The sequence below is a fragment of the Galeopterus variegatus genome, unplaced genomic scaffold (assembly GCF_000696425.1).
Source record: "Galeopterus variegatus unplaced genomic scaffold, G_variegatus-3.0.2 Scaffold1916, whole genome shotgun sequence".
Taxonomy (NCBI): Eukaryota; Metazoa; Chordata; class Mammalia; order Dermoptera; family Cynocephalidae; genus Galeopterus; species Galeopterus variegatus.
In genome coordinates this window covers 196952-212050 of record NW_007728027.1, presented here as the reverse complement: position 1 = coordinate 212050, position 15099 = coordinate 196952, and the positions used below count along the sequence as shown (strand labels likewise).

At 36.6% G+C, this 15099-nt stretch overlaps 1 protein-coding gene across 2 annotated transcripts in view; it reads right to left on the bottom strand.

Annotated features, from left to right (window-relative positions):
- The window catches only part of IPO11 (importin 11), a 251868-nt gene that overhangs the window by 89683 nt on the left and 147086 nt on the right, over positions 1 to 15099 (bottom strand). For both annotated transcript variants that reach the window (XM_008579583.1, XM_008579584.1), the window contains exon 27: positions 10983 to 11104. In XM_008579583.1, coding sequence (XP_008577805.1) covers positions 10983 to 11104 — 122 coding nt within the window. The remainder of the gene's footprint in view (positions 1 to 10982; positions 11105 to 15099) is intronic.

Here is a 15099-nt window from a genome sequence, read left to right as displayed (position 1 = left end):
CATTTCTCTAAGGAAGATATACAAATGGCCAACAAACATATGAAAAAATGTTCAACATCACTCAGCATCCGGGAAATGCAAATCAAAACTACACTGAGATACCATCTCACCCCAGTTAGGATGGCTAACATCCAAAAGACTCTGAACGATAAATGCTGGCAAGGTTGCGGAGAAAAAGGAACTCTCATACATTGTTGGTGAGACTGCAAAATGGTGCCGCCTCTATGGAAAATGGTATGGAGGTTCCTCAAACAAATTGCAGATAGATCTGCCATATGTTCCAGCTATCCCACTGCTGGGAATATACTGAGAGGAATGGAAATCATCAAGTTGAAGGTATCCCTGTTCCCCAATGTTCATCACAGCACTCTTTACAATAGCCAAGAGTTGGAACCAGCCCAAATGTCCATCATCAGATGCGTGGATACGCAAAATGTGGTATATCTACACAATGGAATACTACTCAGCTATAAAAGCGAATGAAATACTGCCATTTGCAACAACATGGATGGACCTTGAGAGAATTATATTAAGTGAAACGAGTCAGGCACAGAAAGAGAAACACCACATGTTCTCACTTATTGGTGGGAGCTAAAAATAAATAAATAAATTCTCTCTCTCTCTCACACACACACACACACACACAAACCGGCGCGGGGAGGGGGGAGGGAAGAAGACATAACAACTACAATTCCTTGAAGTTGATATGACAAGCAAACAGAAAGGACATTGTTGGTTGGGAGCGGGGAGATGGAGGAGGGAGGGAGGTTTCGGTAATGGGCCACAATAATCAACCACATTGTATATTGACAAAATAAAATTAAGAAAATAAATAAATAAATAAAATAAAATAAAACTACAGATTTCCCAAGGGCAATGTCCACACCTTATAGTCCTCTGTATCTACACAGAACTTATTTAAAACAATTTTTTATACAAATTTTCAATGACAAAGGTTTTCAATGTGTACTTGTTAATGTAATAATGTATCACAATTCAAAACAAATTTACCAACTATACATAAAAGACAGATAAAACTGTGGTTAAATTAACACAAATGCCTCCTCTGTATCCCAAAACCTACACAACCACTGCAATTATGTGCAAAAAATCACTATTGATAGCTCACAAAACCTAGTTAATTTAAGAGATAAATATATGAGGAAAAAATGTCACAGGAAGAATATAAAGTATTTTTATGATTCTCTTAGAAGACTAACTTGTAACATTTATTTTATCCACAGGAAAATGCAGACAAGTTATTTTTAACTGAAAACAAGACAAACAAGAATGATTATAACCATAAGAAAGATGTTTATTAAAGAAAAAAATTTCCTCAGTCACTAATGATTATTGTGATTTTCTGCTCTTCAGTTTCTTCCCATTCTTATTGACAACTGCAAAAAACTACATTTACATTAAAATCACCCTGATAAGTAGAGAGTTAAAGGAAGGTCCACAAAAATCTAAAAGCAGCCACTCCCTTCAACACCAAGGGCATAAATTTGTGGATCATTTCTAAATCACAACCAGATGTAATTTCCTTTGCTGTCTCTGCCACCAAACTTCTTTGTTTTCTCTTCCTCCCTACCCACATAAATGGGGCAGAGGAAAGCTGACATATTTGGACCTAAAATGTACAGGATACAGAATTTGCAAAGCTGGTTTTTTGTAGTGCAGTCTTACAGAATTTATTTTGGCCTTTCCAAATATCAATATGCAACACTTCTTATAAAGATAACTCTTAAATGAAAACTTTAAGCATAAATGAGCACAGGTGGGAAACAACTCGTCTATGTCTATGCACAAGTTGACTTAACTGACAAATTCAGCTGGAACAACAGAGATTGGCAACATACCAGAAATTCAGTACCGAAAGATTACTTCTACCTTTACAACTGCTAAATCCCAGGAAAGTAATTCTATTTGTCAGTACATGTACAGAGTATTTCAATGTTCCTATGACAATGGCAGTGCCATGCAGCAGAACCAGTCTGATAATGCAGAAATAACATCAGGTACTAATTTAAGAAGCTTCCTTTGCAAACATAAAAACATGAAATGTATGTATTTTCCTTCATACAGTATGAAATGATGTAGTAATAAAAGCAACTAACATCTATTGACTCGTTAATATGAATTATACAAAAGCAATTAACGTTACATAAGAGTCCAACATCCACTGAGTTCTTTGCATGAGTTATCTCAACCCCAACAACGAACCTATAAAAAATAATTATTAACCAAATTTTATAGTTGAAGAAACAGATGTAAAGATGTTATCAGTGGTGGGAGGGGGGAGGGAAAAGGGGATAGGGAGAGATTGGACAAGGGGCATAAAGAATAAGTACAATTTGTAACAATATACATACTAGTAATATTGATCTGATCAACATATGTCAACATTGAATCCCCAAAATATGTATAACCAATTATGAGTCAATAAAAAATATAAAAATAAATAAATATAATTAGCAGAGAGAGAATTTGAACTTGGACAGTAAATTCATAAAACACTAAGATATATACTTACCGATGGTTTTCATGGCACCCAAAATAATTAATCAGCAAACAATAATCAATCAACTAACAGTTAAAAGACTTCGTGTCAAGTAAGCTTCCCAATGGTGAGTAATGGTGCAGCAGAACCATTTAGATGTTATTTCTACCACCATGAGATACCATTTCACAATCCCTAGCATAGCTACAATAAAAAATACAAGTATTGGAAATAGTGTGGAGAAACTGGAACCATCATACATTGCTGGTGGGAACGTAAAATGGTACAGCCACTTCGAAAAACAGTATGGCAGGGCCAGTCCGTGGCTCACTCGGGAGAGTGCGGTGCTGATAACACCAAGGCCGTGGGTTTGGATCCCTATATAGGGATGGCCAGTTAGCTCACTGGGTGAGCATGGTGCTGACAACACCATGTCAAGGGTTAAGATCCCCTTACCGGTCATCTTTTAAAAAAAAAGAAAGAAAGAAAGAAAGAAAAACAGTCTGGCAGTTCTTCAAAAGGTTAAACAGGAGTCACAATATGACTCAGCAATACTAAAAAGAAATGAAAACACATATCTACACAAAAACTTGTACTAAAAATGTTCTTAGCAGCATTATTAATAGCCTAAAAGTAGAAACAGCTCAAATGCCCATCATCTGATGAATGGTTAAACAAAATATGGTATATATCCATACAACAGAATATTGCCCAGCAATAAAAAGATGTAAAATACTGACACATGCTACAACATGGATAAACCTTGAAAACATTATGCTAAACTAAAGAAGCAAGTCACAAAAGACCACATAGCACGATTCCATTTATATGAAATGTCAAAAATAAGCAAATCTATTGAGACAGAAAGTAGACTAGTGGTTGCCTGGGGCTAGGACGGAATGAGCAATGAAGAGCACTAATAATGAGTACATGGTTTCTTTTTGGGGTAATGAAATGTTCTAAAATTTATTGTGGTGATGGTCGCACAACTCTGGATATACTAAAAACAACTAAATTGTTACTTTACATGGGTAAATTGTATGGTCTGTGAATTATATTGCAGTAAAGCTGTTATCAAAAAAAGATTTTTCTAAGACATTTTTCTTGTGAAAGACATACAAAAATGTGTGAACTAATTTTTACTATAAAAAAAGCTACTAAAAGTACCAAGGATTTACAGATAAAAGAAAATACTATAAAAGACTCATCCTCTTCTAAAAGATGAAAATAAAATTCTATCATGTTAAGTACTCACTTAAGAATGAGCAGTTTAAACCAATTATGATTCAGGTAAAGCAACAAGTCCACAAAATGTAAATTGCCTTTTATTTAACTACTATATTTAACCTATACCAAAATACTTTGGAACCTAATTTTTACCTGGATTCTACTAGTCTGAACTTTTTAAAATTGTGAAATGTAAAATGACTTGGAACATTCTTAAATTATAATAAATTTCCAAATGCTGATATTACATATGCTAAGGAAACCATATAAAACTAGATCCCTCAGTCATACGGCTAGACTCAGGCCAAGCCAATCACCCTTTGCCTAGACACAAGGTCTGAAAAAGAGCAGCCAGATGCTATGCCTGATCCTTTAAAAACATTTGGGTTTACGGGCCGGCCCGGTGGCGCACTGCTACAGTGCGCTGCTTGGGAGTGCGGCGGCGCTCCCGCCGAGGGTTCAGATCCCACATACAGACAGGTCCCCACTCACTGGCTGAGCGAGGTGCGGGCGCAACACCGAGGGTTGCGATCCCGTTGCCGGACACGAAAAAAAGACAAAAAAAGGGAGAAAAAAAAAAACCATCTGGGTTGAAGGACAGGGTTTAAAAACCCATTCAGCCCCTCAGTCCCTGGTTCAGGGAGATAGATTTGAGAGAACTGCCTCCTGTGTCTCCTTGCCAGTGAACCTTGCAATAAGGCCTTTTCTTCTCTCTCTCTCTCTCTCTCACACACACACACACACACACACACACACAACCCATGGTATTGGCTTCTGTGTGCATGAAGCCTGTGTTCAGTAACACTATCCTTGAGATAAATGAGAATTATAAAGGAGTACTAAGCGTCCAATGTAAGCAGGCGTAGTAAATCTGATACCCAGAAGACTTTATCATAAGGCAATTTCTCCTGGAAAGCAAGCCATCATTCCTAAAAACCCAGTTGTTTTTGCAAATTCCTTTTAAAATTATTCAACCAGCTTATGTGAAATATTCTTCACTGAAGACTTCCTTGAGCCTTAAAAAGTGAAATTCAAAATTCTTCAAGTATTTGATCTCAAAGAACACTTATTCATATCTGAATTCTTAGAACTTCATTATTCAAATGTGGTTTTTAAAAACATTTTTATTGAATCATAATTGATTATACGTATTTTGGGGGTTCAGCGTTGAGACATGTTGATCAAATCAATAATACTAGCATATATATTGTTACAAATTGTACTTATTCCTTTTGCTCCTTGTCCAATCTCTCCCCATCACCCTCTCCCTCCCCCCATCCCTTCTAATTACCCTAGATTTCTTCTCTACTTCTGAAAGACTAATGGTTACTCTGTTGATTTGTTGCCTAGATAATCTGTCCAACGCTGAAGGGTGTGTTCAGGGCCCCCAATATTATCGTAGAGCAGATGCTTCTTCTGTCACTCTGGAATCGGCTTTGTGGAGAGAGACATACTCTTCTTTTCTTTGGTCTCTGCTGGTGACTCTCCTTGTGTCAATGCACTCCAGTGGTTGGCAGACCATCTGCATTGTGGTTGTGGCATCTAGCCGCTTTTGTGGCAGCCATGGTTATTGTGGTGGCTGTGGTGGGCCACCCACATGGAAGTGATGTTTTTGGCATGCTCCTTGGCGCAAGTGGTGTGCCTGGCTGTGGGAGGGGAGTCAGGTCCCCGGTTCTATGCCTCAGATCCCTGGGTGGGCCCCAAGGTGCTGGTGGTGTGCTTGGTTGTGGGAGGGGGTCTAGTCCCCAACTCCATACCTCAGGTCCCCAGTCGGGCCCCAAGGCACTGGTGGTGTGCCTGGCCAGGAACTAACTTTTTGTCCTTTACTTACTTCTAAAGTGGAAGACCTTCCTGTTGGGACCAGTACTTGAGCTCTGTGGTTGAGCTAAATTGTTGCTTTGCTGCTGATTCCCTGGGGAAGGCTTTTTGTGCAGCTCAGGTTATAATGGTTGACTTTATAGGTACTTCTGGCTCTTCAGAGACCTGGGGCACCTCAGTTGTGTAGAAGCTCTGTTCTGGGCCTGTGTCTTTTCATCAAACCACACCCCATGAAATTCTATATTCCTGACCAGTCTCCTCTGAATGGTCCTACGCTGATTGGGGGGCAGATCAGCTGTTCTTGCTGTGCCCCAGTGTTCCCCCAGTGGACCCATTTCCCCTACCACCCATACTCCAAACACTTCCCATGGGACAGGCTGTGCACCAGTCCCTTGCGATGACTCATCAGCCTCTGAGTGGCTCCTTTTTTTCAGTTGTGGCTCCTCACTCTTATGTGGGTCCACGGGAACACTGTTGGTGGTACTGCTGGCCTGGGGGCCACCAAGGCCCTCTTCTCCCCTGCCGCCTCCATGCAACTCCAACTGAAGGGCACAGCTGTGGCTTCTGCTGGCTCCTGCTCCATACATTCAATAGCTCCAGCCTTAAAGCAGCCACGGCATGAAATGGTTGGAGTGTTTTTTTCTTTCTCTCATCATGGCTTCTTCTGCCTTTATACACTCCGTCAGTCTCTCCTCCTCTTCGCCTAAGTTCTAACAGTCCCAGCTTAGCTGTTGTTGTTTTTTTATAGTTGTAAATCGGTTGGTTTGTGGGAGAGAGTGACACTGGGGACTGTCTCTTCTGCCATCTTGACCGGAAGCCTAAATGTGTTTTTTAAGTTGGAGGATGAATTGCCATTTTAGAGAACAGAAGCTAAAGGAAAGTTTGATTGTTCTCATTCTTGTCTACGAGTAATACTTTTTCTTTAATCTACGCCTTCTGAGCAAAACTCATTGGAAAACATCAAAAGAAAGTATATGTACATAATAGACTGGATGTTATTTTCATGTAAAAATTAGCTGATAAAAAATTACTCCCTCTATGTATAAACAATATAGACCCCAGAAAAAGAAAAAAAATTCAAACTTGGAACATTCAGAATCTGAAAATTATTCCAGCTAATAAATAGTAAAACAGAAAGGATAGAGGAAGTTGCACTGAACAATTAAAAAAAAAAAAAAAGATTTCACTATGGCTCAGGTGACCAAAAAGATGTAACAAAAAGGTACAGAGCTGAAATAAACAAAATCATGTATCCTTAGGTTGATGACAACACAGAATCTATAAAATATCGTAAAGCAGAAGGTAATGAATTATAAGTTGTAAAATTACTAAACATGGATGTCGTCAACAGTAGATTACTACAAAAATGTAGAACTAGATCAAGGATATCGACCAATCAACATAGATTCTTCTATAAATAATTTCCTGCACTCTAAATTTGGTTATTTCTTTAGATACATTGTCTTAATACAGGATTTATTATCCACTTCAGATGCAAATATATATCTTTCCCACTCAAATATGATTATTTCAAGGGCCTTGCACAATATCAAATCTCTACTCCAACATCACATACTTCTTTCTGATCCTAATACTCATATAGTCAATTTATGTAATCTGTGTAAATTAAATACCATGGTACATTATAGTTTTTTCAAGGGTTAAGTCTTGGCAAACTACAATGAATCTCACACTGTAATATCAAAATCATTTAACACAGTAAATGTTAATGAATGAGTAACAATGCTGAATGAATAGCAAACTTTATACTAGAAATGCTTAGATGGATTTCTCTCTTCGTTTTCCTATTTTCTGAATTACCTAAATCCTAAGAAACAATATGGGTACAACCTAAACTGAGTGTCTTTTTCATGAACACTAAAAGTCTCAAGATTCTTGGGAAAGGTTCATAATGTTTGTAATAAAGAGACTGTTCTCCAAAAACCACTGGGAGAGAATATATCTGGCAAATAGCGGCAAGAAAGGTCAGGAAATGGGGCAATTAATAAGAAAATACTCCTTAGAACATATGTGGCTAACACATTTTCTAACAAATTAATGAAGATGCATACAGATACTCAATACACCTGAAAATGCAATGAATTAAAAATAAATGCATGTACACGTAGATACTTAAGCTTTTAGGATTAGGCACTGCGTTAAATGAATGAATAGATGAGGGAGGGAGAGAGAGAGGAAGAAAGGGATAAAATAAAAACAGTGTACCCCATTATGCAGACAATTTGACCTAACATATGTAAACTTATTTAATCTTTACAACAACCTCATCAGGAAGAGGCTATTAGTACCCTCATTTTAAAAACAAGAAAACTTATGCACAAGGGATTAAGTAACTTGGCCATAGTCATCAGCAAGTGATTGGTGGCACTGAGATTTGAATGTGGTTCTAAAGTTTATGGTCTTCACCAAATTAGGGTAAAAGAGAGTTTAATGATTTCCCAAATGGTTATTCTTTAGAGCAGTGGTTCTAAACTGGTGGCAGTTTGCATACCCAGGAATGTCTGATGGTATTTTTGTTTATAATGACTTGAGTGGGGGAAGAGGGTAGTACTATTGGCATCTAGTGGGTAGAGGCCAAGAATGCTGCTAAACATTCTACAAGGCACAGGACAGCCTCCCACAACAAATCATCATCTGGCCTATATCATTGCTAGTTCTGTGGTTGGGAAACCATGCTTTAAAACAGTAGATTTAATTCTATATTTGAAAATCTACAATAATAAAAGAAGGAAAAAATGACATTTCCCAATTTAGCCTGATTTTTTTGTTGTTTTGTTTTGGTGGCTGGCCAGTATGTTGTTTTGTTTTGGTGGCTGGCCGGTATGATAACACCTTGACCTTGGTGTTATCAGCACCATGTTCTAACCAAGTGAGCTAACCGGCCAGCCCTAGCCTGATTTTTAAAATCATCAACATTATTCTCTAGACCTGCTGATTTTGGGGAGAAGGAAATAGTGTACTGCAAAATCTGAAAGAAACACAGGAATAGAAAATTACTATTAATTACATGGGAAAATGATCAGGAAATAATCATTAAACATGCAGAAGAGGGGAAATTACCCCAAACTCCAACAACTATGTAGTTAAGTGTAAAAAAGGTTATAAACAGGAAGCAATAAAACTGCTGACCTGAACATCAACATTCCCTTCCAGTGGAGCATGTGACTATAAATCTTCCTAAATCACACATTTGTTGACACTTCATTTTAAAAACAAAAATAAGATCTGATCTTCCTATCACAAAGCTATCACCTTACAACTTATAAATTCAAATTTTTAATGTTTAAGAGAATTTCAAGTCTTAGTAAAATCCTACCCCTCAATTTATGTAGATTGACATAAACTCCAGTCTATGTACTAATTTTTCTCAGGGAAACCAACTATTAAATTTCCACAATTTATATACCAAAAATATTTTTGAACAACCACATACTTTCATAAAATTAAATACTGAAGCAAACAGTATTCTCATGAAAAATTTAAAATACCCTTTTGATGCAATTAGATATGTTTCTACACTACTTCGCCTGTACCATTTCTAGCTTTCTCTCAATAATATCAGTACTACATGTTAGAGAAAACTCTAACATATTTTCTTAACGTTAATACTCTTTCCTATTCATTAATTTATCTAACAAATGTTTACTAAGTGCTGACTACTGCCAATGGCTGAGTTCTTTAACATCTCAGTATTAAAAGCCTGAATAATTCTCAAGTCACTATTTTCCCATGAAGAGAAAGAAAAACAGCAATAAGTTAAAATGTAGGTAGCTTAAATTTGATTTCCAAAAATAAATAAGATGTCACTCCATTTCACAGTGAGGAAATCTGTTCGTATTGTGCATGTCCACCTGGAAAGCAGTATCACCTGGTGGTTAAAAGAGCAAGTCCTGGCATTAAGCTGCCCAGGTTCAAAGTTGGTCTGTGCCATACCACATACTAGATGTCTTAACGCTGAAATGTTACTTAACATTCTAAGCACTTGCTTGTTCTGTGAGAAGGGAATAATCATGCCTACATGTCATGAAACTGCTTTGAGAATTAAATGGGATATAAGTATAAAGCATTTAGCAAAGTATATGGTAACTACACATTATCTGTTGTTAGGACAAAATAATTAGCTATGTTCTTAATCCAAATTACCATACTAGAAGTAAATAATGCATAAAGAAAAATGAAGATTTCTATACTAGATATATGTCACTAATTTATCAATAGGATGTATATGCTCTAAAAATCCCCTAAGACATAGAGATTTAATATATTATCATTATTCTTCTCACACAGTATCAAGTCTTCAGACCTATTTTTAGGCCTTTAAAATTAAAAGCACAAAAAGATAGGGACTCCAGCAAAGAAGAATGGCAACAAGAAAGACCATTATGCTATCAATGAGGTGGTGACCTGAGAATACACCATCAACATATTCATAAGTGCATTCATGGAGTGGGCTTCAAGATACGTGCCCCTCAGACACTTAAAGAAATCCGGAAACTTGCCAAGAAGGAGACAGAGACTCCAGATGTGTGCACTGATACCAGGCTCAACAAAACTGACTGGGTCAAAAGAATAATGAGTGTCCAATACCATATCCATATGCGGTTGTCCAAAAAGTGTAGAAAATGAAGATTCACTAAACAAGCTCTAAACGCTGGTTGGTTACCTATGAACCTGTTACCATTTCCAAAAATCTATAGTCAATGTGGATGAAAACTAACCAATGATGGACAAATCAAGTTATAAAACAAACAAACAAAAAGAACAAAAATGGTGCAAAAAAAATAAAGTGTATAGTACCAAACCCCAGAAAGACAGGGATAAAAACCAAGAAAATAAATATTCTTCTTCATGTCCAAATTAAAGCATTTTGTACCTACTTTATGAAAATAAGGATTTTAACCAAGTTTGTAAAGTATAATATAACAACTTCAACTATGTAAGGAGAAAAAAACCCCAAAAACTTGTAAGCTTTTTTAGAGGTAATCCAAAATAATAAGATGATAAAATTATTTAATAATACTTTTGAATTATCATACTTTCTAACATACTTTATGAAGTACTATTGACTTTGAAATATTAGATATTTACTATATTTATGTAAAAAGAGGGCCCTAAATAAGTCTAATAAAATCTGGTTATTATAAAAAATAAAAATTTAGACAAGAATGAAATAAATTGATAAAATGAATACAACCAAATTAAACTGGAGCTCCCAACACTCAAAAGTAAATTTCCCACTCACTCCTTTCTAGATCTAGACCAATATTTACCACATCAACATCTACTAACAAACTTAGCATCCATACACATAAAAGCAACACTGCCTAGCAACACAAAGAAATACCAATGGCTAACATTGGTATGCTGCTAACATTTTATGCTTCAAAAAACAAATTGAAAGAAAAGATTCCCTCACCTATTATCAGATGGCAGAAGAGAAAGCAAAGCCAAAGCTGAAAGTTTTCTTCTTTCAGGCTGGGTAATGTTATCCATTCGATCAACCCACATTTCAATCATATTTCCCAAAAGCTGGTCCATCTGAAAAAAGAGAGGAGGTATCTCAAAATATTTGAAATGCTATTTATTTCTGGATAAGTACTGTTAATAGCTAAAACTTCATAAGTCATGGTTAAAATTCAACTACAGCAAACCACTGGAATACCTGAACTTGGGGCAAGCCTTGAGCTGGAAAGGAATAATTTGAGCAAAACCAGATATTAACTCTAATCCTGAGAGCCAATTAATCCTGAGAGCTAAGCAGACATATTCAAAATTTGTACACAGCCACTAAGTGATTTTAGTAACTTTATTTAACAAATCACCAATCAATTCACTCTTCCTAGGCCAATGAAAAAGTACATGCATTTTTCGAAACTCGTCAACTTGCACTTAGATTATATTTATTCAGTGGATGATTATTGTTCAATGTTCTATAATTTGCTAGACTGATTTGCTGCTACTCTCAGAGGAAAGGACAACTTGCAACCTTAACCTGCAGAATTTCAAAAGAAAACAAATGAATCATTTCCTAGGACATTTATATGCTACATTAAAAATAAAGCTAAAATAAATCAACATAATACAGAATCAGTGTGATGGTTAATTTTATGTGTCAACTCAGCTAGGCTAAGGTACCCAGTTGTTTGATCAAACACTAGTCTAGATGTTGCCATTAAAGTGTTTTGTAGATGTGATTAACATTTACAATGAATTGACTTTAAAGGAAATTACCCTAGATAATGTGGGTAATTTCCAAAAATCTATACAGTCAATGAAGGGCTTTATCCATCAATTGAAGACCTTAAAAGCAATAACAGAGTATTCCTCGAAAAGAAGAATCAAGAAAGTTTAGTAACTTCTGAATTATACCATGGGTGTGTTCAACTCATATTTAATTTGGAAACAAATGGTACAGATGGCTCTATAGAGGTTTACTGCAATTAATATCTAGTAAGCAAAATTTTTTAAAAAAATTCATAATCATTATTAAAAGCAAGTAGCCAGTTAACATTAAAATGTAATATATCAAACTGAAGCTACAGTAATATATCTGGTTGAAATAAAAATGCTGTCAGCAAAGACACTTTAATGCAGTCTAATTTTACTTATTTATAACTTATACTTATTTCTTTTCTTATAAAAATATTTACCAAACAACAGCATATAAAAACAGTAAACTGGGGGTGGGGCAGAGGTTTTAATTAAGCAGATAATTAGAATATGAGGGGTCAGGCAAGCATTTTCTGAAAAGGGCCAGACAGTAAATATTTTAGGCTTTGTGGGCAATATGGTCTCAGTATCAACTATTCACCTCCCCAAGTCAGTCATAAATGATGTGTAAACAAATGGGCACGGATGTGTTCTAATATGAAAAGAGCATATACTTTTCATATGTCACAAAATATTACTATTATTTTTATTTTTTCAACCATTAAAAAATACGGGTTGGATTTGGCCCTTAGGCCATTACTTCCTAGAATTAGAATACAATAAGTAGGCCCAGAGCAAACAAGGGGCACAGGGTGCAAAATTTAAGGACACACTTACTCTCACTACTTCACCTGCCTCACCCCACTCCAGGCCCTGATGATAAATGCATAGTTCAATATCATAGGAACACATAATAAAAACCTAACTGAAGCTTTCCCAGAGGAGGTAATTTTTAAGCTAGAATCGAAGAGATTAGAAATCAACTAAGTGACAGTTATGGGAGGTAGTGTTCCAGGTCGATAGAACAGCCTGCATGCAAGGACTCCAAAAAAAGAGGGAGAAAGATGTTTTCAAGGAATTGAAAAATGTTCTAAACAGTGAATGGCTGGATCATGGAGTTCCAAAAAGGAGTAAGAAATGAGTAAAGAATCAGGTTATAGTAGGCTTTTGTGGGCAAACCTACATTAGAGAGTTCGGACTTAATCCTAAACCTAAAGGAAAGACACTGAAGAGGTTTGACACAAGGAAGTGAAAAAATCGTACGTATATATTTGAAACTCAACTTGGTTACTCTGAAGTGAACAGACTATAAGGTTGCAAAAAAAGAAGCAAGACAACTGTAACAAATTGTATTTACAGAAAATCATGAGGCAACAAAAGAATTCTTCAGTATTTTCAGAGAACTATTTTTCTAAATCAGTATTTCCTAAGCTATATACTAAAAAGATGATGACATTTCTCTATTTTGATAATGTTTACTAAAGATACAAATTAATCGAGGTGCAGATACCAATTAATTAAATATCTACTGCACAAAGAAAAAACTTTATTTCTCTGAGTGGTACTATCACTTTGTTATAACTTTAATGAACGTAAATTATAAATATGACTTCTATAAGAATAAAGTAATTTTACAGTATGATATTCCTTGTAGAAGCAGAATAAACTATTAAGGCAAATAGTGATCTTTTTTATTCTCTCCAAATGTTCTCTCCTTAGTCTAACCTCATACCAAAAGTTATTCAAGAAATGTCATTTTTACATAAAATTTTATGGAAAAGTTGACTCATCGTGCAAACACAAAAAAAGTACTTTCAGACTCTCTAGAATGTGAAAGATGTGTGCTGTTTCAAGCCAAGCATTAAGACTGCTTAAGGGAAAAATCTTATGGTCTAAGTGACAGATCTTCAGGAGAGTCATCTTCATGGTATGAAGAATTTGTAGGATCTGGACTAAGTTACCAAAATATCCCAACTACCCCCCACCCATTTATAAAGTCTAAATTAAAGGACACAAACAGAAAGAACAGGATGACAATGCATCTAGGAAACAAGGAAATACCTAAGGAATAGCTAGGTTCAGTTTTAGTCTTACAGAAAGGTAAGATTTAGTCTTATAGAAAGGTAACAGATAAGATTACTCAAATTATTCACCTGCAAACACCTTTATTTAAAAAAAAAAAATTTGGCAGATGGCTGGTACAGGGATCCAAACCCTTGACTGGTGTTATAACACTGCTCTCTCCTCTAACCAACTGAACTGACTGGCCATCCCTACAAACACTTTATTGCACCTTTGCAATAGAGTTATTTATCCTAGAATCATATCCTGGCTCCCTCCTGAAATGCCATGAAAATGAGAGTAAAGAAATAAAAAAAGTATAAAAAATCCCACAGTGTCTATAAAGAAAAGAAACTACAAAGGGTGTCTGGGGCCAAAGAGCCCGGTCATAGCCTGCCCAGGGTCATGAAGCCCTGCCAATAGCCCTCTGGCACTAAAGATATAAATGCTGTGACCTTTCCACCATTTTCTCCTTCTTACTGCTTGCACAGCTCTAGGCGTAGATCACCGCTGCTTTGCTTTAGATAGCTGAAAAATGTTCCCTTTCCCGGAACGATTTGCCCTGTGCTTTTTCCCAGAAAACATCTGCATACTTCCTTATCTGCTCATTCCCTCCTGCTGTCTATATAAGCTGTGACCTTCTGGCTAATAAATGAGACTTGATCAGAATACTGCCTTGTCTCCATTTCTCGCGTCTCTTGTCCCATCCAATGCCCACTCCCCCCTCCAGGGTCTGCGTTGAATATCCTGCGGGTCGGGACATTTTTGGCGCCCAAACGTGGGGCACTGGATATGGGGGATACCGTGAGGAAGGCAGCGCATCGGAGGGTCGACCGCTGAAAACAAAAGAGTAAAACCTTCATCTGCCTTGGGAACCTGCTGCGTCAGGATAAGGTGAGTAAGCGCGCCTGATAATGGGACAAGCATTAAGTTGTCATGACGTCTACATAAGACGGTTACAAAAGGCTTTAAAGATGCAAGGAGTAAAGGTTAAAACAAGTGATCTGTTAAGATTTTTTGATTTCGTGAAGAATCTTTGTCCTTGGTTCCCAGAAGAAGGGACTATTAATTATAAAAGGTGGTCTCGAGTTGGAGTTGGAGACGCTTTACAAGATTTCTATGAGACTTTCGGGCCAGAAAAGGTCCCTGTTACTGCCTTCTCCTATTGGAATTTAATCAGGGACATGATTCAGGATAGGGAAGAATCCCCAGAAGTTTCAGAAACTGTGGCCCAAACTGAAAAAATGTTAAAAACCAGCTCC